The sequence below is a fragment of the Clinocottus analis genome, unplaced genomic scaffold (assembly GCF_023055335.1).
Source record: "Clinocottus analis isolate CAN_PGR_092001 unplaced genomic scaffold, fCliAna1.0.p SCAF_17, whole genome shotgun sequence".
Taxonomy (NCBI): domain Eukaryota; kingdom Metazoa; phylum Chordata; class Actinopteri; order Perciformes; family Cottidae; genus Clinocottus; species Clinocottus analis.
The window spans coordinates 3,911,254-3,937,205 of NW_027175898.1; the positions used below are offsets into that span (position 1 = coordinate 3,911,254).

The window sequence follows — 25,952 nt, forward strand, 5'->3', positions numbered from 1 at the left end:
AATAAAACTCCATTTCATAGAAGTCGTCCATTCACAACACTCATATTTCCACTGAGCAGAAACCCCCGGCTGAAATTTGAGCAGACACTTTTCGGAAGGAATGCATTCGGTGGGTTGAGGGCCAAAGCTTGCCCTGTAATTTGTGAATGTACAGAAATGTGTGACCGCCACAGCTCCTCTAAAGATAGAAATCTTTGTCTTATGTCATCGCCGAACCTCAAACTATTTCTAATTGCCCCCGTGTAGCCCCCTTTTCCAAATGAATAGCTACCCGTCCAACGGCTTATGCGTGCGTGTCTGAAAATAGCTCGTGAGTTTACGCAGGCTAATGGATCATATTCGGTAAAAAAAAAAAAGAAAAAAAAAAGATGAAAAACTTTAAAAGGATGGACTGTCACCATCTTCAAAGTGACTTTTAAGTGAAGACCGTGTGGGTGGCATTTAGAGGCAGGTATACGTTTACACCCCCCAAAGGCTTGCAGTGGTTTCTCTGCTAATGGGGATCACACTCATTTCAGTCTCTCCAATGTGACTCATTACATGTCAAACACAAAGTAAATGAAGCTCCCTTTGCTTGCATGCACCCAGAGGAGGAAGCATCGCTTCTCAACACTTTGCTCCGGTCCCACGTCGACCCGACTGCTGCTTTGTTGCGTTCACACAGACACAACAGGCCATTTTCTCAAGGAACTCTTTTTGGTTACGAGCTTAGTCTGAGATTGAGGAAGAGAGGCCCGAAGGCAACCTCTCGCTCACAAGTTTTCACTTAACAGAGATGTGATATCTTGATTTCTATCCGTAGGATCCATTTTCTTTTTTAACCTTCGATGGTAAGAACCCTTTATGCTGAGGCCCATTTGAGGTGGGCCCGAGGTTTCACATGTCCTCCACGAGTCCTGTCTTGATTTCAGGCTCAACCCACCCGGATCATTAAAAATCGTTCAGGGGCACGGCGGGCTCCGTCCTCGAGGCCTGTGCGGCTGAAACTGTAGAAACTGCATGTTGAAATGTGGAGGTCTAAATGTGACAGGCGCCCGGAGCACGCATTACGGATGAGGAGGGTATAGCCGGGGCGTGCGGTCACATATTAATAATGAACTGGAGCAGGAGGACGACTAAAATATCACCGGCTTCGTCATTGTCCCAGTCGAGCTGCACTCGAAATAGAGGCCGCATGATAGGTGATCTGATCAGAGGTGATTATTGTTGTGTTGGGTTTTTTCTTTGCAGTTATGAATTGTGGGGGTTTAGCTGGAGCTGATGTGTGGACAGGAGCTGGTGTGATTTGGGGTTACCTGACATTTTCAAGTCAAAAACACCCACATCTAAACTCATTATGCATTGGGGTCACGAGGTCTTCCCCGGGACCTTTACAACGTAAGAGTCCTGTTGTTGTCCACGCTGTAGTCATACAGGGTAAAGGAGCGTCCGCAGAATTTTTCTTGTCATTTCTAATGAATGAAATAGTGACTTTTTATTTTAAAATGTATTTGTATATCACTAAACACAACTGAACCACTGTCCTAGATCACAGAAATAACAAGCAAAAAGCAGAGTTACACAAGTGACCCAAAACAATCTGATTAGGAAGAGATCTGCACAATTGATAAATTATATTTTTGCCATTTGGATGAATCTGTTTTTAGGTGTATGGGTGCAGCATTGACAGTGGGATGCTTATGCCCAAGTTGGATTCCACATAAACAGATAATTATGAAAATAAACTTTAATACCACATCATTATTTTGAGATTTCTGAATCAAGGAATTGTCCTTTTTTAAACTTTTGAAATCTTCTGTCTCCATCTCTGTCTCCCTCCAGTCTGATTGAGTGTGATGTGGGGAAATTAAGGGAAAATGTGACGCCACTCCGATGACTCCTCACGCCACTTAACTGCACCTAATTTATTCTCATGCAAGTAAACAACTTAAAAACCGCGGCACGCGAGAATAAATGATTATTAAACATCAAACATCGATTGAATGGATGCATTTTAATATGCTTTAAACGAAGAAAAAAATACACGACCTGTTCAATATTTCTATTAATGACAATGTTCGTGTGAATCAATTTAAATCATTAGTTATTTTATATTGTCTTTGACCCATTTTAATTATTTGTAAGCAAGAATTTTTAAATGAATTTCTGCAGCAGCCATCATCCCAAAACCGATGAGATTAATGTGTGTGATGCTAATCAATAATTAACCTTGTCAGTGCTCACTACATCCGACGTGATAACTTGTGACATGAATGTTTGAAGTCTCGTTTCATAACCTGCAAATGACACAATGAACCAATGAATCCTCTGCATTTAGCAACAGACGCGGTGACTCCGCTCCATCACGTGTCTTCTGCGCGCGCTTATTTAACGAATAAACGTCAGCGCTTTCAGAATAATTAATTTTATCAACAATTTTACAGATTAACATCCTTCAAGCAAAAAAAAAAAACAACAACCCTCGAGTGCAGATCCGGACACAAAAAAACAACAACAGAAGTCTCCGGTTGCTTCTTTTCGTGAACAAAAATGACAACAATGAGGCTCGTTTAACGGACTCGACTTAAATGAACTCAGGTGTCGGACTGTCTCGGGGCTCAGATAGAAGTTTCCTCTCCCTCTGCACGCGCACCGCTGCCTCTGGCTGCCGGCGCACACATTGAAAAGGCAAATGCGCCAACTAGTGTCCGAAAGCAGCATAGCGGAGGATCTGCAGGGTGTGCCGTCATTTCATGTGACGCTTATATCTTTTATAGGTTTTCTAATTAATGCATCATCTGACGCGCGCGCGCGGGCACGCGCACTCCGTCATTAGGATCGGCTGTGTCTTTTGATGTGGAGGAAACCGATAAAGTGTCCTATAAAGTCATCTCAGCCAGTTAAAGTGATATTAAGTGATATAATTCCACTTGATGAAAGCGCTACTTACCTGGAGAGGTGCGAAGCCGCGTGACGTAACAGCTTTTCCAAAAGGAATAGAGAGTAAAACCACAGGCCTCTGCCGGCCCAAGCCTTCCTTATACTTTATAAACAGAAGGAAAATGGGTCAGAGACTGCAACACACCAAGATGTCAGGGAGAAAGGTGCGCTATACATACAATATTTCATCAATTAAACAAGGCAGGCCGATAATTCATAACACAGAGGTTGCTTTGCACTAAAATACAATCGAATATTTAAATTGTTTATCCATTTTAATCCATCACGTTGATTTTTTTTAACATGTATAATGTGTGGATCTCACAACAACGGTGCTTATGTTTTACTTTTAACTAGGATTAAAACATGTGCAAATGATACATTTTTCACGCAGCAAAAAAAATAATCATAATCATAATAATAATAATAATCGAGTCCCTTCCTTTAACTCACTTTTACCGAATGTCTGCATCGCGCACAGATATGTATCAATAATTCAGCTCGCGCTCGTGTGTGTGTGTGTGTGTGTGTGTGTGTGTGTGTGTGTACGCGCGCGCGCGCGTGTGTGTATGAGTAAGGAGCACCGGGGAGTTTTGATTGGCCCGTTGAAAGCCCAACCCAGCCCGTTCATTGGTGGAGAGCCCCTCCACACTCCCAACCACCAAACACTAAAATGACTCGGGTAAAATAATATCGCGGCACTCTGCGCTCCGTCCAGCCTCGCGGCTCCTGCTTTGCGCCCCGCACACACACACACACGCACACACGCACACACCCTGCTGAAGGATAACTTTCAGGGACATTCTGCTGGAGCGACGGGACATCTCCTTCTTGTAACAGAGTGACGTCGGCTTTTGCGGGGAGGGAGAGATCCAACGAGGATAAAGTTGCAAAAACTTTTGCGCCAGGAAAGGACACTGATGTGCTGCAGCAGTTGGGCTGTAGATATCCGGGCTTGAAACGCTTAGTTTGACTTTTTTTTTTGGTTTCCAGAGGACTCTGTGGTGAGATCCGAAGAGGCGTCTGGCAAAGTTGGGCTGTTCAGTCGATTCATTATCAAAGCCAGTCAACTGGATTGTCGAACTTTCTGCCCCGCGGCTGGATTACCCGATTACTGCCGACAGATTGCGACTGATCGGCAATAATTTATGTAAAAATTCCACTGACTCCTTTTGAGATTTCAAAGTAAGAGCCCAGGTAGTTGGCGGTGTTGATATCTCGACTATCCATCAAGTGTGCGACGGATAAGAGCGCCGCTATAACACAAGCTCGGCACTGAGAGACACTTTTGTTTGATGAAGTTTGTGCCAAACAGAGCAACCCTGGTGTTCCTCGGGCTGTCACATCCTGTGCAGATGATCTAGCGCTCAGTCATCAGCGTGTGTTGTTTCTGTTACGCTCCCTGCACTCAGCCTCCATCCTCTGCGCTCACGCGGTGGACTCCTGAGACCACCAGCGTCTGGAGGACGAGAGCTCCAACAGAACTGAACAACTACACTCTCAAAGACACGACCCGGTCAGGTGGCACTGACCCAAACTGTTGTGATGCATATTCCCGTAGAGCCGCCCACCACCAGACGGTTCACGCCGCCCTCCACGTCCTTCCCCTGTAAGCTCGGAGACGGCAACGGGGCCATGGCCACCCCGGGGCCCCTCAGGTCACGGTCCGACAGCAGGAACGTGGTGGACGTCCTGGCGGACCACGCCGGAGAGCTGGTCCGGACCGACAGCCCCAACTTCCTCTGCTCCGTCCTCCCGTCTCACTGGAGGTGCAACAAGACGCTCCCCGTGGCGTTCAAGGCAAGACACATGGCTTCTAATTTTACTTCATTATATTTTTATTCGGATGACGCACGCTGTGGGTTTCTTAATGTGGAGAGAGCACGGGGGGAAAAAACAGCCTTAAATGATTTAAGACCAGCCAGATACTTTTAATTGAGGAAACTATTATTTCTTAAATCGCGCGCTCTGGACGTTGTGCTCTTCGGTTTCTGTTTTAGTTTTTATTTGAGTGGGATATTACATTATTAAACGGTATGGGTTAACTATTACTGACATTGGCTTCAAACGACTCCAGCCAGAGTAATAATTTCCTTAATATGACGAGAAATTATTACAGATGAGAGGTCTGGAATTACAAGACCACTGAGCAAATAGACAGGAACTCCATTTTATTATTATTAAATATTTCTGTTTTGAGTTTTCTCTGTCGTGTGCCGAGTGTAAATATTGCACCTTGAATTATCTAAATAATTTAATAAAATGAGATCCAGAAGAAAACAAATAACAATATTACAGTATATAATGAAGAATATGTTATAATCTATTTTTAAATGTAATGTATCTACATTGCAGGGTGTTAAGCTATTTTTTTTAAACAGCTATGTTGTGTATGTAATGTTGTACTGCTGACATATACTTGTGAAATTGTGAGTAATTTCCTGCTTAATATTATAGGAGTCAGATGCGGTTTTACGCGCGCAGCGTGTGTGTGTGTGTGTGTGTGTGTGTGTGTGTGTGTGTGTGTGTGTGTGTGTGTGTGTGTGTGTGTGTGTGTGTTAGTGTTAGTGTGCGTCGGTTTGGTGACCTAGAGTGACCGGCCCTGTCTCCTGAGCAGGTCGTGGCTCTGGGTGACGTCCCCGACGGGACTCTGGTCACCGTGATGGCCGGGAACGACGAGAACTACTCGGCCGAGCTGAGGAACGCCTCCGCCGTGATGAAGAACCAGGTGGCCCGCTTCAACGACCTGCGCTTTGTGGGCAGGAGCGGACGAGGTGAGCAGACACACACACACACACACACACACGCGCGCGCGCACACACACACACACACACACACAGAATTAAACGGGGCTAACTGATTGTAATGCCATTCGCCTTAACATTTGGAAACGCGCTTATAATAGTGTAACGGATCATATGTCTGGGTCTAAGTGGAGAACGACTGACAACTGACAGCATGTTATTATTTCTGAATAAATGTGAAGAAAAAAATATGAAACGTCTGCATGTGACACCAGATATGTTGCACCGACATTGGGAACGCTTATTTTTTAATTTAAATATGGCGTTTAAAGTATCTCTGTGATCTCTGCTGGCCTTTAGAAAAAGAAAAAAAAAATCTTGAAAGTGCGGATCTGGAATCATTTAGGTTCCAGTACGAGTGCCCTCACTGCCAACTCACGTCGATGGGTGCATCCGAAACATCTGGCCTGTGTCACGGTGAACAGTTGCGATGTGACTGTAATTTCCTTAATCCAGGGAAATATAAATGGTTATCCACGTGGTGCCAAGAAATGCATAAAAAGCAAACACAATAACCTCCCACAACCCAAACGCATACAAAGCGCGATATTTATCACTGTGTGCTTATTCAAAAGGAAATCACACATCAGCAGGCCTGCTTACAGGATGGACTGTTGTGGTCAACGCATCGGCCCGTTGAGCAACATGTTTGTGGGTTTGATTGACCATATCAAAACCTCAAATAACGTCAGACACAAACAACTACATGTCATGCAATTTAAATGATTATTGTATATATATTTTTTAAAGCCTGAAATCGGAAGCTTCTTCTCGCAGTTTATACTTCATTTTAATATTTAAATAAATGTGGTTTGATGAATAGGAAATGAGTGTCCAACTAAAACAAAAACAAAAAAGAAGAAGTAGCCTCTACTTCTATATTATGTAAAGAACCTCTACACTGGAGGATTCTTCTCTCTGTTCTTTCCTCCCACGCAGTCTCTCTCTTTTTAAACAATAGCTGCCTCTCTCTCGAGCACCGGACCCGCTGCATGACGCGGCCCTCTTGATGCTCCGCGTCGAACAATAAACTATATTAAAAAAAAACCTTTTGGACCATCTGAAACGCATTGTTTCAATAATCGAAATCATTCCCGGGGATCAGTAGAGGTGGTCCCTGCCTCTTCTGTTTTTTTTTCTCCTCCTTTTTTTTCTCTCTCCTTAATTCAAAGGCTTTAGCGGGACAAAAAGCCGGTGATGATTTTGAGGTTGAACAAGCGAGGTATTGTTGCGAGTAAGAGACAAAACAAATAGTGTGCAGGCAATTCGAAAGGGCTTCCTTCTTTCTTTCTTTCTTTTTTGTGTACGTGACACGACACGTCGTGCGTAAAGCTCATGTCCGTGTCTCTGTGCTGCAGGGAAGAGCTTCACTCTGACCATCACCGTGTTCACCGGCCCGCCACAAGTGGCCACTTACCACCGCGCCATCAAAGTCACCGTGGATGGACCCCGAGAACCGCGCAGTGAGTACACGCACGCACGCACACACACACACACACACACACACACACACACACACACACACACACACACACACACACACACACACACACACACGCACGCACCAACGCTACTATTGTTCTTACTAAAAACGCATTGTGGTGTGATGAGAATTTTGCGGAGCCACCCAGTTAGATGCATCTATTCCTGGTCCTGAAAGCGTGTGCGTGTGTAAGGAGGGTGGAGGGGAGGGGGTGGTGGGGGGGTAAAAGAACTGCATGAGTCATATGCAGATGGGGCATGAAAAAATCCAACACTGTGATCGTGTCTGACTGCGTGTGTGTGTGTGTGTGTGAGAGAGAGAGAGTGTGTGTGTTTTGCATTCATGACACCAAAGGAGGTATTAAAAAAAAAATCTGTTCACACGATCAAGTGCCAAAATTGGGTTTCTACTAGATATATTTTGGGGTTAAGACTTGGTTTTGGGGTTAAGATTGGAAATAAGACTGGGGTTAGGCATGTAGCGGTTATGGTTAAGCCTCCAGAGAATGAATATAGGGCAGTGCATTGTCCTCGCAAGTATGGTAGTGCAGGTTTGTGAGTGTGTGTGTGTGTGTGTGTGTGTGTGTGTGTGTGTGTGTGTGTCACAGGGACGGGCCCAGTCAGAGGAAACTGTAAAGCATATTAAGGCATAACCCAAGACCACTAAGAGGAGCTGAGTGAGTCTCAAAGCCGCAGGTGGTTCAGCACAGCCCCCCCCCTTCTCCTCCTCCTCCTCCTCCTCCTCCTCGCCCCTTTACCTTCCCCAGTGCTGGTCAAAGGAGGTCGAGCTACCTGACCGACCCCATACGTGGCTCGTTGAGGTCCCTCAGGGCGGTCTCCGTCCACTGTCAGGCCTGGGAGGGAGCCCCCCCACCGCCCCCGTCCCCGTCCTTCCTCTGGCGTGCTAAAGCTGTTAGCGCCACCGCTCAGCCGCAGCTCCGTTCTCGTGTGGTTTAATGCGGCTGGTGTGAGGCGGGGGCCGTGTGCATGCTCAAGGCCGGATAGACGAGGTGGGTAGGGTTTCATGATGGAGGGATGGGGTTTATAATGGTTCTCGGGTGCAGGGGTTTTAGAGGTCTCTGAGCGGGCGGGTGGCTGGAGGAGGGGGGGGGGGGGGGGCTGTGCTCGCGTCTGCAGAAGAGAATATTCGGGGCAGGGTGGATTCAGCCCAGTCAAAACAGACCACAGCAAGGGGAAGAGAGAGTGGAGGCAAGTGCCACATGAGAGGGAGGGGGGGGGGGGTTATGGCTGGCAGAGAGGGAGCCAAGGGGCACGGAAAGAGGGGCATCGACCCATTGCCTGACCCCCCCCTTAACACCCTCCATCCCCCCTCCCCAACAGGCTGGACGCTATTTGCAGAAGCATTAAAGAGAACAGTGACTGCGGGAGGAGGGGATAATAATAAACACTGTACGTGTGTGTGTGTGTGTGTGCGTGTGCGTGTGGATGGTTTCAATTTGATCGTCTTTTGTCAAAAGGAAAAAAGAGCTGAATGTGTGTCTGTGCATAAATGCATTCTCATGTGCATCCGCGAGCGCCTCAGCTTGAAATATCTGTGTACATCAAGGTTGTCTCCCGTCTGTCTGTCAACATGTTGCAGCTCCAGCTGAGGCGTCAGCGTGGCCGTGCTACTTTTACACCGGCTGGGTGCTATAAAGTGACACTGTTTAATATAGGGCTGGAGGAATTTAGGCCTCCATTAAACTCTGCTGCACGGTGCTGAGAGAATTCGTGGGATGGCAGAAAATAAACTTCTGCAAAGGCTGATTTATGTGTAACATTTTTTTTTTTAAAAAGCATCAGAATATGACTTCAATATGGAGGGAAAGCCGCTTCTATCCGACCCCCACCCGGAACCAAAGTGCGTTTGATTTGTGCAAATGTTAGGACGGCTGAAATAAGCAGAAGCTTATCTGAAATATGAATAATACATCTAGTTACTCTGCAGTGAAAACAGCTGATCCCGGCTAATAGAATAAGTGTATTTATTTTACTCATTACATTGGTTTTTAACGGGCTGTCAGGTCTGAGGCGGAGATGAGCTTTAAGGCCAGTTCCAGGACTTGTAGCCTCAAAATAGAAATCAATGGCGAGATGAGAGAAAGGACCTCTCTTATTTAAACAAGGAGACATTCTAAGAGTCAAATATCAGTCATATCCCGGGCACATGTGGCGAAACGCAGGAACACACACTGCCATTCAGACGTTGTTCGGGCCAACACATTAATCAGATTCTTCTCTAACCACAAGGCATCACGTTATATTGACTGTTGGAGACACTTTTGCTAAACACATCAAACTACCAGCATTTTTTCATCACAAATCACATCCTCAAGAGACGGTTGCGCACTCGACCGCTGCTTTAATCGCCACCGGTGCCGCGCCATGTCGCCTGTGCGACTCCGCTCCATCGTTTGGTGGAGTGCAGACAGCCTGAGGCCAGACTTGGCCACGCTGCGCTCACCTGTCGGCGGGCCGGCGGGGCTCGGGCCTTACGGGCTGTTTGTGTAGGGCCTGCATTTGCATGGCTGCCAGCCGAGCCGCGGCTGGAGTTGGCACAGCGGGAGGAGGTTTTATTAATGTTTACTGAACCAGTCAGGAGAACCTGACGGACAGGACTGCGGCGGTGGCGGCGGCGGCTCGCCAGGGGCAAAGCAACAAAGGACAGCATGACCTCGGAAAAAAACTTGAGCCGTACGATAGACTCACACATACACACACATACACATACACTTCATATATATATATATATATATATATATATATATATATATATATATATATATATATATATATATATATATATATATGTATATGAACATACACAGACAGCATTCTGTTCCTCAACAGAAAGTAGGCTAAATGTTCAGCTAAGTATTTTTGTCTCCCTTGCTGCTGATTTCCTCATCACACATCCGGCATTCGTCACCATAAACCCCGCCTCCCCTCCCCTCCCCCAATGTATCTGTCATAATGTATTATCAAACTTCTGCTCGGGCCTAACTGAAAGCCCAACTGTTGCAACGGAAAACGCTCCCTCCGACTCTGACACAAACGAGAAAGAGAGAGAGAGAGAGAGAGAGAGGGTGAGAGGAGGAGGAGGAGGAGAGAGAAAGAGAAAGAAAGCGCTAAAAAGACAGAAAAAGGAAAGCAGATGACTTAAGTGTCAAGACCCTCCCTGTGCCTCACCAATTAATCACACAACTATATTTTTGGTGCTCGTCTCACTCCCTCATTGCTTACATATGACATCAGCCGCTGCCTATTTACCCACAGGGAGGAGGGGGGGGGGGGGGGGGCTGTTTGTATTTCCGTATCTCTCGACCTGAACTGAATCAGTCCCCAGGAAGAAAAGATGAACTCACTGCAGGTCAGGCTGGGCCAGAGAGATCAAAAAATGGAGTCGGACATATTTTCAGCTTGTGAGATGATGTTCAAATATAGTTAACACAGTGTGTGTGTGTGTGTGTGTGTGTGTGTGTGTGTGTGTGTGTGTGTGTGTGTGTGTGTGTGTGTGTGTGTGTGTGTGTGTGTGTGTGTGTGTGTAAATAATCAGTACTCAAGTATGTGTCAGAAAAAAAGGCCTTCACAAATATAGATGTGCAGATATCATTCACAGATGTGTCAACCTCGAAATTTGGGGGAAAATTGGGGTAGAAATAGATATTCAAAAGGGTCAAAGCTGCTATCAGTGTGTGAAAATCAACACTCAGATCTTGAGCTTCTGTGTGTGACGCTGAATTTTACTGCCGGATTTGAACAGGCAATGAGAAAAAGTCCAAAAATGATTCTGGTAATTATCATTTATCTGAAAATCAACATCGTTTTCAACCGGTCGGCCAGGTGAAAGGAACAATAATGAAATGTGTTTCTGGCCGGACGTTGAGGATGTGAAAGCCTCTGTTTTGAGCCCCGAGCTGCAATTTGTCTGATGAGCCTTGAATGTGACACACATGAATACACCCTAACCGCTAACCCAATTATGCCATGTACATGCAATACCTGCATACATTCAGGGAGAGCTCACACACCTCCCCACCCACGAGCCCACACATCCACCCAAATCAAGTGCTGTCGTGTTTTGTTGCCTCTATTTACTCGGCTGGGTGTGTTCACAGAGCTCCTGGAGGAGAATGGCAGGCGTGGGGCGGCGGCGGAGGGGGGAGGAGGGGGAGGAGGGGGAGTCGGAGCGGCGGGGTTGCATATGTTGGAGTTGGCGGGTTGATTCTATTTGCATTTGGCACACAGACTGTACAAAGTATGCAAATAGACAAACAATGACATTTGCTGTGTTATTTTCCCTGTGATATTGCAGTCTCTCGGTAGAGTAAACAAAAAGGCTGCGTGCGTGTCGACGCGTATGCATTTGCGTGCGCGCGTGCTCGGCTCATACACCTGCCAGGTGCGTCGATCTCTTTAAATTTCCTCCCCCACCCGTCCCCCCCACCTCTCCAACCCTCCCACGGGCCACGCCCGCGCTCCACAAATCACATGAAAGGCTCGCCCTCGGTGCGAATTGCCCTCTCAAAAGGCAACTTTGATGTTTGAAAATGGAGACGGGCGTCTTTGAAAGAAAGGCCTACAGGTGTATCAGTGCCAGGGGAGGGGGAACACGTCTGACGCCGGGTGCTTTCCTGACCGCTAACTGCTCGCCGTAACTCCCAGATGTATTACCTGGAGACATAGTGGCCTACGCATGCCCAGTCACACACACACACACACACACACACACACACACACACACACACACACACACTCAACAACCAAACTCATGACCAACTAATTTATGATTTAGGGGAAAAGATAGAAAAGATAGATAGACCAGATTTTATGTCTTCCCAGAAATGACACTCTGGTCTGCAGTGACTCGAGGACGCCGACGCTGCTGCTTCCTGGGGTCACTGCAGACGCACTACTTCGCCTCAGTGATTAGAAGCACAGCAAACATTGACCAACTGATAAATCCGCTGGAATGCGTTCGGCGCGTATTAAATAGGACTGATTTGAGGGAGGAACGTCGCCTCGTTCTGAGGTCTGACGGGCGGCGGATGAGAACAGACTCCTCTGGGAGCCGTGCAAGTCGTCCACGTCACGGAGACGACCAAACTCCACTCTGCCGTCAATTATTTTGTGAGGCGTCTTTCTGTCTCTTTATGTTCGAGTCAGAGTCATTAAAGCGTGATTCAACAGACATGAAAGCATCTGTAATATAATCAAATTTGGTTGTGGGAGGATAAATAAAGGACTGAGATGAAAGCTCTTTGACCACTGTTGCCACCTTAACCACATCGAGAAGCTCTGAGACCAACTCCCTTTGAGGGCTGCACACACACGCATGCACCCACACACACACACACACACCCACACACACACACACACATGCACACACAGCTGTTGGTAATCCTACTTAGGCTTTTGTACTCTGGCTTTCCTGTGAAAGCAGAGCTAATTAGTCTAAATACCAAAGCTAAACTGAGATATCAACAAAACAAATACACCCATTAGTCTATTACTGCCACTTTTCTCCTCTTGTCCCCTCGCTGCGTTTGTTTGCTCTCACAAGTTGTCTGCTAAAAAAAGAAGAACATTGTCTGAAAACTTATAGCAGCGCGGCGTCCCCTCCTCGGGCCAGTTGATTACACACACACACACACACACACACACACACCCACACCCACACACACACACACACAATAGTCTCGGGGCGAAATGCCCTTTCTTTTTTCCACTCAGGCAAAAATGTCCACCCTGTGTTTGCCGACGCCGTATAGAAGAGCAGCGCGTACAAGGAACCACACCGAATGATTTGCAGAAGCCAGACAGTGCTCGAGTTCACCCTCGATGATGCAAGCAGAAGACATTTTCTCAGAATCGCTGACCAGCTCGGTCAACGTCGCCATCTCCACCCACTCCCCTCCAAACTCACCAGCCAAGCGTCTTTCCTGTTTACCTACCTATGAAGGGAAGTAAAATGCCCACTCTGTGTGCGCTCACTCTTCCTTATTTACACTGACCCACACGGGAGGGAGCCATTACGACCTTTCAGCCGCAATTCAACAAAAGTTCCGTTTTGCATTTAGAAAAATAAATGGCCCGTGAGGGGAGGAATATTTTCTCCACCGCTGCATTATGACAATAAACCGGTTTCTGTGTCGGGGCAGTAGGGGGGGCGGGGGTGGAGGAGGTTTGTGGGAAGAAGGCACCTGCTGGTTACTGGAAAAGACGCTGTGTACCACCACCCTGCGGTTTGGGATATTTATTTCTACAGGCCTTAATGGTTAGGAACAGCGAGCAAATAATAGGTGTAGCACGATCTTTCTTTTGCTTCCAGGAGCGGAGGAGGTTGTGATCCTCCGTGTAAACACAGAGGGAAGCCTTGGAAACATCACAGAAACAAAGCAGGTCAATCTTTGAGACCTCCACTAACATGATGGTAACCTGAGAGAAAGTACTGAAAGTCAAGCATGTGCATGCTTACCCGCTGGAAGATTCACACATTTCACACATTTGCTTTGAACCACCTTAAATATCAATTCTCATTCCGCGTAACCGTGTGCGTGTTCAGGGGCAAATGCACATCATTGTGTCTGAGGTAGCACGCACAAAGGTGTGAACGCTGCCGTTTGACACATCTGCTGGCGCTGCATTGATGTACGTGACAACGGCAGCTTGCTTTCCTTTCCCACAGCCTTGCGAGGCCCCCACCTTTCCCCGGCCTGCTTAGAACAACCTGACTAGCACATATACATACGCACAACTATGTACCCAGCCACCAACACACAACAGCCCCAGTCGCCATTACAGATTTTTTTAAAAACCCAACAACATTTAAAGGCAGCTTATTGCTTTAACGTGAGCTGTCACACAGGCCTCCTGTGCTCGACGAGGCCAGAGCAGCAGAAGTAGCAGCACTGGGGGAATCTATCAAGTCTGCAGGCAAGCAGCCAAAAAACGTCTGAAAAACAGCCGTATCAACCCCAACACGCCTCAACTACCGAGTAGAAGACAGTTACGCACGCAGGCACACACACACACACATGCACGCACGCACACACACGTGTGGAATGGAGGGACAAAAGAGGGATGATTGCTCTCAATGTGCTACGGGCCTTGCTGTATTGTCAGAGAATCCGGGTGCAGGGGGCCTTCTGTTGGCACCCCTTCATCCTCTTTGCCTGTCTCAGCCTGCCTTGCTGTGGGGCTGTCCTTGTGTGGCATTGCTTCTGTTCCACACACACACACACACACAAACAGACACATGCAAAGAGCTTTATCCTCTTATCAGAAAAGGAAGGCTGCGCTCTTTGCTCAAACAGTCTCATGTAGCAACTTCCGCTGTGAGCAGCTTGTTTTTTAGACCTGCGAGGGGGATTTTCACACTGCTGATGTCCCCAGAGAGATGCTGACACATCTGCCTGGGGGACTAGACGATCCAACCAGAAATAATATTTCCAAAAAACCCTCACTTGGCAGTGTATTCGGCGTTGGCGTGATCATCACAGACGGCAACTGATCGTAGTTCATTTGCATTCAATCCCTGATAATGACACAGCCGTTAAAACGTAATGCATTCATACTCACAGTGTTACGAGTGTGTTATGTAAATGAGCGTAAAGTAGTGTAATGTCTGCGTGTGGCTAGCACCAACTCATTTAGGCCCAGACGAGACAGCCACAATCATCAGCCAAGGGTGAAACCCACATCCTTCAGGGTCAGCCTCAAAACAAGAACTTTGATTCGTCCCACTGTAAATACCCGGCGGTGTGATTGGTGGCCTTGGCTAACACGGTGGCAAAAGAACGCCCTGCTGCAGAGATGCCGCAGAGCTGCTCCACGGTGCCAGTAACAGGGCGACAGATAAGGGAAGTGTGAGGGTGGCGGAAAGAAGCAGGGTGGGGACGAGAACGTTGGGGGTTCAGGTCTGCTAGCGAGGAGGAAGAGGAAGACAGGTGTGCTGGTCTTTGCTCAACAGATGTTGAAACGTACCCGGCGTCTGTTGAAGGCAAACGGAAGTCTGCTCGCAGGCAAGTAGGCCTCGCTGCGACACATGTTCAACTGTCGCCCCACATCGCACTGCGAGGATTCCAGAGTCAGATAAGCGAGCTGCTCTTGTGTTCCCTTTTTTTTAATTTTTTTTACTTCACTGTCAAGAGGAAAGAGAGACGCATTTGAAGTTGTGGTACGATTGGTTTGAATCACCGACGCGACAATATTTAAACATTTTAAAACCCACAGACGGCAGCCGTTTCAGTCGGCCTTCATATTGGACTCACACATTATTCTTACGCTGCCCAGAGATTTTTGATGTGTAATCCTATAGCATACTTACATAGACTTTACAGTCCAGACATACTTTTCCGTGTTAAGTGATATACATGCACTCCAGATCAATTCTAGTCTGTTATTGGGGGCCTATCGAGTCCATTTATACGTTGAATACAAATATTTACACTTCAAATATATTCCGTGCAGGCTTGGGCCGGGGCCAAAGCACGTATTGCCCTTTGCTGTCTGGATAGAGTTTCACTTTGCCCCTGAAAAAGCACCCAGCCATTTACTAAAAAGAGCTTGTGTTTAATGTGTCTCCCTTTGGACGGGAACATATGTTTCTTTCTTTCAATGGAGACAGAGGCAGACAGAGAGAAAGAGAGGAGAAGCGGAGGAAAATAAAAAGTGTGTGTATGTGTGTGTGTGTGTGTGTGTGTGTGTGTGTGGGGGGGGCGGGGGGGCAGGTCGTGTTGGGTGATCATTCAGCTGTGGCGTCGGCGCTGAAGGCCTGGCTGTCACCTCACTGAGCAAACACTGTCTCTGTGCTGAGCTGATACGGGCTTTTGTGGAGGGGAAGGCTGTGCAAGACTCAGTGGAGTTGTGCTGTTCGTGTGGTCGGCTCTCGGGGCAGCGGGTGCAATGTCATGAAAAACGGTGTTCACACTTTTCACATCGCTCGCACTTGCACGTATGCATGTACTACAAAGCACCGGGAGCAGTCGAGCAGAGTAACATGTCAAGTTATTCTGCAGCAAAGATAATACACTATCAGGAAATAAAACACACACACATACACACACACACATACACACAAAACAAAGCAGGGCTGAGAATGGCACACCCATTTCTTCAAAACACAGCCCTCGGCTTTCAGTACATCGTTAATACCAGACATTTTATATCAAGCATTTTATTTGTTCTTCATAGACTTCCATAATGCTTTCAGATGATGCGACCGCTACTCTGAGAGTAGGCTAGTAAATCTACAACCTTTAGCATCCATTTCGGCTCCGGGTGCTTAATGAGCGCTGCTGTTTAGGCCTCATGTGTGCATTGGCCCCCATCTCCCAGCTCTATCTTGTGGTTATGATATCATAGAGAGAAAAACAAAGGCATTCTCTCCTAAGTGCACCCTGACACATTAAATATTCATCCCACCACAGAAACCCCTCTGAAATGGGGCCGGTGTGGAGCGCCGGCACCTCTCTGGCCCCCGGACCGGCAGCGTAGAAGTCAAATGTTGGCGGTCGGAGCGGACACACTGTGGCTACAGGCCGGGTCAACCGGCCAAAGAGAGCGCATTAACACAAGATTTCACAGGTTGAGCGTCTTTGCCCATGTCTTGCAGAGTTTGAAGTGATTTAGATAGTGAAAAAAAAACACTTTTCGAGAGTGAATAACGCCGACAATGTGCAGGAGACAAATAAAGAGGCCAAAAGTTTAATATCCCTTTAAATCACACACAGCATAGGTGTACTTCACAAGAACTCCCGTTAACTCAAAATCCAGATGAAATTGAGACTAAACGGTCATAAAAAGAAACAAATAATGACTAAATAGTTACTTTTTCTTCCAGTCGAGATATAATCATAGCGAGCCTCTCAACTAAATCTAATCTAAACTTGCCTGACATGGAAAGCACATAAAGTAGAGGGACATACGCGGCCTTATCGCGATCTCTACGGCAGCTACAAAGTGTCCTAAAGATGAGAGCAAGTATGCATGAGTGGGCTGCCCTCCTTTTGATAAGTATCCAAGAGACAAAGGCAGAAGGGGAAAGCAGCGTGGAGGGGGAAAAGAAAGTTTCAAGCCACCTCCCAGTTGATTAGTGGTGTTAACAGCGACTGCGGGCCCCCGGGGTTAATGAGCCCCAGGCATCCGCTCCTCCAGAAAGATTCACAGCCCACTAAACCCCCTACTGGAAGCTCCAAACAGTGTGTCGCCGAACGCCGTGCGTCTCTGCCAACTGGAACGCTGCCACGCCATCCCAGCTATAGGCCCGAGTGTGTGCACGTGTGTGTTTGTGGGCAGCTGAATGATCACTTTTATCCCTAAAGAGCCAGACGATTCATCTTGGACCACCACTGGCCGCAGAAAAACTGACCAATTATCGTTTTTTTCCCCTGATGTCTGTCCTTTTTTTCCGACCAGAGAGCAGTGGGATGTATCGTTTCCCTGACCTCAGCCTTTTGAGGTGGTGTAAATCTCTTAATAACTACACAAGGACACATATAGGGGCTATATTTGGAGGGCTGCTTCCCCCGGCCGCCCCTGCTCTGGCCTGGAGCAGACAGTAGCCACAGTGTCTATGTGGGTGATGGAGCCTGTGTGTGTGTGTGTGTGTGTGTGTGTGTGTGTGTGTGTGTGAAAGAGAGAGAGAGAGCGAGAGAGAGAGAGTGAGAACGCAGGCCTTCATTCCTTCCATCAGTGTTTATTGAGAAGGCAGACTGGCCACATGTGAACGTGAATAAAAAAGATATTACAGAGTTTGTGTCGGCGTGTGTCCACCCATGTTTCTGAGTAACGGCACGGAGCAAACTGGCTGGCCAGTGGGTGGATTCACACAGACACACACACACACACACACACACACATCCTTTCTTTTGGCGTCCAACGTCCTTAATGCTCTGGAAAACAAACAACTGGAGAGCAGCAACAGCGTTGCCGTCTCCGCTCGCTCAGACACACACACACACAGACACACGTATATATATATATATATATATATATATATATATATATATATATATATATATATATATATATATATATATATATATATATATATAAGAAAGTAGGACTATTCTGTGCTGTATTTTGGCTGTGGACAGGAGGGGTGTTGTATACAGTGGCTACCAGACATTGTGTCTGTGCATCAATGCACCGGCCGCGTACCCTTTGTGTGTGTGTGTGTGTGTGTGTGTGTGTGTGTGTTGGGGGCTGTCAATGCGGGATATTTCTTTACAGTTCGTAAAGAGAGGACGGAGGGGAGGTGGTGGGCACAAACAAATGGACAGAGCGGTAAACGAGAGGAAACTTTACCCATGGGTCAGCCTCCGAGGGAAGATATATTGCCCATGGGTCAGTGGAGAGAAAGGACGGGCAAAATCCATATTGGTCCGTCTGCCTTGCCCCCTTTATATAGTGATAAAATATTCAAATCCAGCCATTACTTCACATTAGGCTACTCTGTAGAGATGCCAGGGAGAAAACCACAGAATGTATACATGCTGGTCACACACAGTTTTGGTGCATTGATAGTTACATTAAAATCTCTTCCTCCCATTAGAGGCATAGCCCTCATCCGGACTCACGTCTGACATTTAACGTGTGCTCACATGTACATCATGTGTATGTGTGTCTATATAAAAGGCATGTACAGTTTTTTTCTTCTTCTTCTTCTTACCATCTCCCTGAACGGGACATCAAAGTGGTAAGGGCGCTAAGTGTGTTGGTTAGTTTTTCGTGGTCTGGATAAAAAGAGATGCAGCAGATATGCCTCACTTATTCTCACATCCTGCACACACACACACACACACACACACACACACACACACACACATGCACACACACAAATGAGCTCCCACACAAACTCTCACACCTACAAAAGCTTTCTTTCTCTTTCTTTAGCCGTTATGTTTAAGACTGATGACTATATGGCCTGGTAGCCTCGTCTGGGTGGTTCCTTCTGACTAAGTGCTGTGTCAGTCAGAACTGAATGTGTGTGTGTGTGTGTGTGTGTGTGTGTGTGTGTGTGTGTGGGTGTGTGAGAGAGAGGGGTGGTTATTGGGGCCAGATCTCTTTTGTTTTTTTTTAAAGCAGGGTGCCAAGATAAAGATCACTCAGCTTCAGCAGTTCGTAGAGGTGTCTAGTGTCATGACTCGTAGTTTATCATTTCTTTTTGCTTTTGGCTCCGGGAAAACAGCATTCCTCCAACAATTATTTTCAACCACTTATGCTATCGTTATCTGTGGATGACGCGGCAGCAGGTGCAGTTTGGGTAACACTTAGTGTCTAGTCGATGTATGTCAAGGTCTGCTAACAGTCTAATAATATTTTTGTGTTTGCAAGCTGAAAACATGGTGACAGTGTCTCTTCCCCTCCCGTGTACAGTATAATTTCATCCTGTGTGAGTGTTAGTGAATTACAGTGGAGGATATTAATAGTATTCACAGTCAAAGTTGATTTTACACTGATTACAGATTAGACAGGAAAAGATGGCCTTTGTTTGGGCCAGCCTGGACATTAGAAACTGCAAAGCTTCATCAAGAAATTTGGAAGAGGGAAAAGTTTTCCAACAGGACTCTTGTTATTGCTTTTGCTATTTTTGTAAAAACGCTGGAAATATACAGTGCCATCTTGTGCCATCTCCCTGGTTGTGTCGGTGGTGAATTGGCAAGTCCTTGATTTCTCTCTTACCCGTCCTCCTCATGTCGCTGTTTCAGGGCACAGGGTGAAGATAGAAGACCCCCAGAAGATGCAGTTCTCGGACAGGCTGTCAGAGATCGAGCGCTACCAGCGGTCTATGCGGATAGGCCCGGTGAACAATAACCCCCGCCCCATCCACCAAACCCACCTAAGCACCACACAAGGTGAGGACCACTGATACTTACAACCACAACCAGTCGACATGCCCGCTACACTGTAAAATCCGCTCGCATTAGCCGCCATTACGTCGACGTAAATCGCTCCTTCAACAAAACAAACAAATTTGGTTTCATTTGGCCGGAGGGTAAGTAATCCATGACACAAATCTGCTAAACATCAACACAGTACAACGTGTGCAAGTCACCCAGCGGTAAACTCAGCCAAGAGCGCTTCGTGAGTGTTTCCGCCACGCTAGGCCTTTGAGTTCTGCGCCACATATCCGGGGGCTGTTATGTGTGTTGGCCGTCCGATGGGAAGCTCGTGTCAGTTTTTGTCCCCGGATGCCCTGCGTTGGTAGGTCCGGGCCCCACAGCGTGCAGGGTTGAGTCTGTGGCCAGGTGGCATGGCGGGTGCTGCCAATCGAGCTTGGCCTGGGTGCCGTAGCTGGCCTCCGCACACCGGGCGCTACAGCCTCAGGAATTTAACAGCCGCCCGCTACCTTGGCAATCACGTCACTCTCAGACTGGTCAAATGTGTGTGTGTGTGGAGGGGGGGGGGGGGGGGGGAGAGACTCAGACTGAGGTGGTGCGATGGAGGGGAGGTTGTTTCATCCTAGTGTGTGTGTGTGTGTGTGTGTGAGCGGCTGCGTGGGCGATGCTTGGAGTGAGGATGAGTGTTCACTCTCCGTCATATGTCGGAGCCTCTTTAACAGGATGCAGACTAAACACACACACAAACATACCTCTACTGGTACACACACACAGACACACAGTGTGCCCTCCTCTCCCACCCACTCTCTAGTTCTCATGCTAGCTAATGAACCTCATTACCTTTGTATCGGCATGTTGCTGCGTACGGGGGGGGGCCTTGTTTGGGACCTCTGGGCCGTGTGTGGGCGGACCTCTATCAGTGTGTATCGCAGCCGTTCACCAGTGTTTGGCCTTGTGCTCAGCTTAGCCAGCGCTGAGTCACCAGTATGAGCCAGTATCTCACCGCTGACTGCCGAGAACACGGGGTCTCTCGCCCTGCTCGCTCTCCCCCCCCCCATGTCCTTACTGACCGTTGATATGGATGTTTGTTCCCTCGCGCTGCCTCCCGGGGAGGGAACATTTCAGCCATTTTAGAAACCCCGCCGACTGGCTCGCGCGGAAAATAAACACTGCGGAGCGTCAACACAATACAGCCACTGTGATGATAATGTTCTGATGGGTTTGAGTTTGGCGTGAGCTCTGTGGGTTGTCTGCCAACGAAAAGCCCCCTGCAGCTAGGCTTATACTGGGAGATTTAAGTTTCTGAAGGCTGACTTGAGTGCGAGGGTGGGGGCATGGGGAGAGGTGTACAGACTTGGTCCAGACAGCAGACGAAGAGGAGCTCTTTGCTCTGCTCTCGTCTGCCTCGCACGGGATTAAGGCGAGAATTAAAGCGTCACAGGCTTCAAAGGGCTGCAGTGGTGCAACACACACACACACACACGCACACGCGCGCGCGCACACACACGTACAGTACGTACACCGTGAGCAGACACAATACTTTAACATGAGTTGGAGCTGTCAGAGACACTAAAGGCCTTGAGCTTGACGCTACAGCTGCCAGCGACTGGAGGCCGCCGCCGAGAAGTGTGTGAGGCAGACGAGGGGAAGGGCTGTAAAAACCACACACCTTTAATCTGTGGTATTACCATCATGACGGCATACCGCAGGGCAGGAGCGGTAAAATAATTAAATAACAGAGCAGAGGGCCCTTCTCCCTCCCACCTCGTCTATCCGCTGGAGTGTCTGAGCGGCGGGCAGGAGAGCGGGCGTCTGTCGAACGCCGTCGCCGTACGTGTAGGAATCAGGCGCGGACAACAACACCACCGTATTACAAGCGAAGCTCAAACATAAATAGACTTGTTGTAATGAGTCCCATTCAGAGACACAGCGAGGTGTTTACATATCAACGGCACACACGTCTCTGCTTTTGGCTGCCCGGCCAGACGCTGTTGTATTTTGCAGATACTTTAAATCCGGGGGCTTGTTTGTTTGGGAATTGCCGGGCGATAGACGGCCCATCAGCACCTTATAATTACACGGATTCCCTCCTCGCTGTTACAAAAGATGTTTTCCATTATCCGGGGGCTGGAGAAATGCGTTTCTCCTTTTTGAAGACGGCAACAAAAAAAAGAAATAAGACAGTGTCATCTCCTCCTAAAGCCTCCTTGCTTCATATTGTTGTCTGAGCAATGAAACACCGTCTCAGTTTTCTTGTCAACAAGACACGTCTCCAGACATCTGCTCAATGCTACCCTGGATTCGTAAATCTCCATTGCACCATAGGCACATTGAAAATACAAAACACACCCACACAACACACACACACACACACACACACACACACACACACACACAAATGTACGCTAGTGTTGCAAGTTCTCCGCTAGTGCCCCAGACAGACGGGGTAATTAAGAGCTCATTACAGTGCATGCAGTGACAGGAATCCTGCACGCTGGCAGACGCTGCACTCGCTGCTTGTTTTTGTTCTCCTGTGGCCACAGGTAGGCCTGCTAGACATGTGGAATGATTCTCAGCGAGGGGTGGAGGGAGCCTGTGTGTGTGTGTGTGTGTGTGTGTGTGTGTGTGTGTGTGTGTGTGGTTAACAACGCGTGTTTCCACTAGTGCAGTGAAGCAAATCTGACACTATGACAATCAAGTACTAAATTGTTATTCTGGGTTCAAAACCTCAAGCGAGGTACATGTGTATACTATGTGTTTGTGGGTGGGCAGGTTTTTTTGTGTCTCTGCTCTCATGCAGAGTGGAGTTTGTCCTTTAACTCCTGACTGTGACATTGCGTTTATCATACACGGTTCTTTTCCACGCTCGAGGAAAGCCAACCGATGATAGAAAAATTTGATTTTCTTCAAAGCGGAGGACGGATTCCAGTTTTACCTCGTTCCGTTTTAAACGCAGACAAAACTCAACAAGCCCCTGGCACAGGCTCTAACAGACAGCCCAGACGAAAGCGGCTCTTTTAACTTAAATGGCTTTTAACGGGGAGACAGGGGTGGGGAGGGGAGGCGAAGGGGGGAGATAAAGTATCAATTTAATCATCCGAATAGAAAAATAAAAAAAAAAAAGTCCTGGCACTTTTGAGGTAGTATCATTTAACATGTTATTTGTTCCAACACCTGTGTGTTCCTCTCTGAAGATGAGTACCGGATACTAGCATAGCGTTCTGCCATCAAGTCAAGTGCTCGATGCTTTGATGAGGGCCCAAAAGTGCGCGCGCCTGTCTGTTTGAATGTGTGACCCGTGTGCTGATAGTTCATATAAAAACTGCAGAATCTTGCAGAAATAATACATTTATCCTGCAAGTCCTACCTCAAAGAGGCAAACCTTTTCTATCGATGACACTTCCACAAATGTAATGTGCCGCTTCCTCCTGGACCACTGGCACACATCTGCCGCAGCTGCGCTGTGGCCCTGTAGTCCAGCGTGTTCGGGCCGTGGCCCCTGGACTGGACTCCACTTGAGAAAGTCCTGTTTGCTGGAGGACCAGCCCGACGCGGCCGTGCCCCTCCCGCCCCGTCCACAGCGACCACACTGTTTACACCACATAAACAAGCCGGCCGGCCCCCCCTCCAAGGTCGGAGGCGGCACTCTGCTACCGCCGCGGCCTGAGAGGCTCACACTAATTCACACATCCAGAATGACATGATCAGCCAATTAGAAGCAAGCGCGAGACAGGAAATTAGCACCGTCAGGTAGCTGTGGTGTGGACTTTAGAGTAGAGCCGTCACGCCAGTTGGGTTTCATGCTGATTTCTGCCAAACCCAAGCAGGAAGCTGGCCCTCTGAGGCCAATACAACCAAAAGGAGCAGGAACCTGGACCGGTCCTTTAGACACTTTTACTTCTGCTCTCCACTATTTACATAATATGTCAATGGCTGCTGCAGAGTTTATTTGTTATGGTGCCTGAAAGCTTCACTTGTGGTTACTCTCTTTTTGCGACCCTGAGATGAATAATTCAAACTGAAAATGTTTTTGTTCTTCAAACCCCCCCCCCCCAAAAAAAAAATCTTTTGAAGCCACCTCCTTGGCGGAAAAAGAAAGAAAGAAAGAAAACAAGAAGTGAGAGCAAGTTGCTTTTTACCAGACCCAACTGTTTGTGTAAGTTATAATTTCACATCAGAGTCCGGCTGAGTTTTACATTTCAGCAATTACAGAAACTACATGTGTGCCATGAACAGTCTCTATTGAGTCTGTGGAGAGGGGAAGGGCGGGAGGACGACGAGCTCTCAAAGAGAACATAGGATTTTTCAGCCCCATGTGTTTGTTTTTGCTCACGTTATAAGTGAGGGCTCAAAAGACATATCAAATGTCCCACATAGCTGAGCCAAGGCCGTGTTCCTCCCCTCTCTAACACGCTCCCTTTCTCCCTCCTTCCCTCGCTGGCGTCTTTCTTTCTGTCCTGCCTGCTCTCTCACATTCTCTCCCCGTTGCGACGCCTAAGGCCTAAGCGAAACAGGAAGCCAGCACAAGGACCGGCATTCACTGTGTCTCAATGACACGCTTCATTACGGCAAGCGCTTTACATGTCTCAGAGGCGTTGCTGGATCCGGAGTCACGAGGACGGACGCCATTTTGGCTCAAATATCCTCTCAGCCGGCCCTTTCATCTACACATGCACTTCAAAAGCAGTGCATGTGTTTATTTGTGTCCTCCTCCCCCCTCAAAAAAAAAAAAAAAAAACTACGGCTGGCACCACCCTAGAGCTGCTTATTAGTGACGCAGTCACCCCTGCGCCGGCCCACTCCTTGGCCCCGCCCACGAAGGGGAGGAGGGAGGGGGGGGGGGGCCCTCTTATTAACAGGGGTAATCTGTGCCTCTGGTATTGACGTTGTCTGCTGGCCAATCAAAATATTTGAAGGGAATGTTTATTTTCTTGAGCGAATCGCACCAGCTGCTTGCAAGCCTTTCTGAATAAGGCCATTTATGTGTAAGAATTTGCCATTGTGAGGTATAGTGCGGGACCTCTCGGTGACTGAGTGCTGATTTGGGTCTTTGCAGAGGAAGTGGAGGAGCTCCAGGGGAAGCACAGATCTTACACATGCGGAGCCCAGTGCGGCTATAGGTGAACAGCCCAGCGCTACACCCCTCCCTCCCACTTCTCTGCTTCTGGCATCCTTCTCCGCCCTAATTGCCACTACAGGAGGTTAGGAGTTTACTATATTGCGGTATCTCAACAGCAAAGGGCACATAGAGTCACAGTGATACCACATGGCTGACTGCTGCGGCCGTTAAAAAAGGCAGAGCGCCACCGGTTTAAAAAATATATATTGCATATTATATATAATGTGCAGCTTTTTGTCTTCAACACTGGTCCGCGTTTGGGGAAAAGAAGCGTTGCCACAGTAAGGAACAGTGTGCACAGGCCTGCAGACTGAGACTGCGTGCTGGTAGCCGCGTAACAACTGCAGCGTCTCAGACCTGAGAGCAAACAGCGCCCCGTTTGTGTCGGCCCTCCTGCGGTGTGGCCGTGGAGTGTGAAGCAGGGTCCCACGCGTTGGGCCAGCGGGTCCGCGACCCCGCTTCGCTTCCTGACAGCCCGGCTGGACAGGCCAGCGAGTGTCCTGCGCTTCACAGGTCTCCGCGGGCCCCTCCGGTGTCTCGCCTGAAAGACCCAAAAATATCTCCCATGCACTCATCAAGCATGTTTTTTTTCCAGGCCCCTGGTCCCACTCTGGTGAGAAAAAAAACGAGAACAAAAAAAACCGCCCCTCCTCTTTCCCAATCCTCGCTGCTCAGTCAGCAGAGGCCAACCTGTGACAGGAAGACACATCTCCCAGCCGACAGATGTCAAGACAGTTTTGACAAGTCTGTCACGGGGAGATGTTTTTGGATGGTGCTCGAGGT

At 47.9% G+C, this 25,952-nt stretch overlaps 1 protein-coding gene across 1 annotated transcript in view; it reads left to right on the plus strand.

Annotated features, from left to right (window-relative positions):
• Positions 1–3,875: 3,875 nt before the first annotated feature.
• The window catches only part of runx3 (RUNX family transcription factor 3), a 28,815-nt gene continuing 6,738 nt past the window's right edge, over positions 3,876–25,952 (plus strand). The window contains exons 1-4 of the mRNA XM_068580914.1: positions 3,876–4,719; positions 5,537–5,693; positions 7,082–7,186; positions 19,919–20,065. Coding sequence (XP_068437015.1) covers positions 4,465–4,719; positions 5,537–5,693; positions 7,082–7,186; positions 19,919–20,065 — 664 coding nt within the window. The 5' untranslated portion in view covers positions 3,876–4,464. The remainder of the gene's footprint in view (positions 4,720–5,536; positions 5,694–7,081; positions 7,187–19,918; positions 20,066–25,952) is intronic.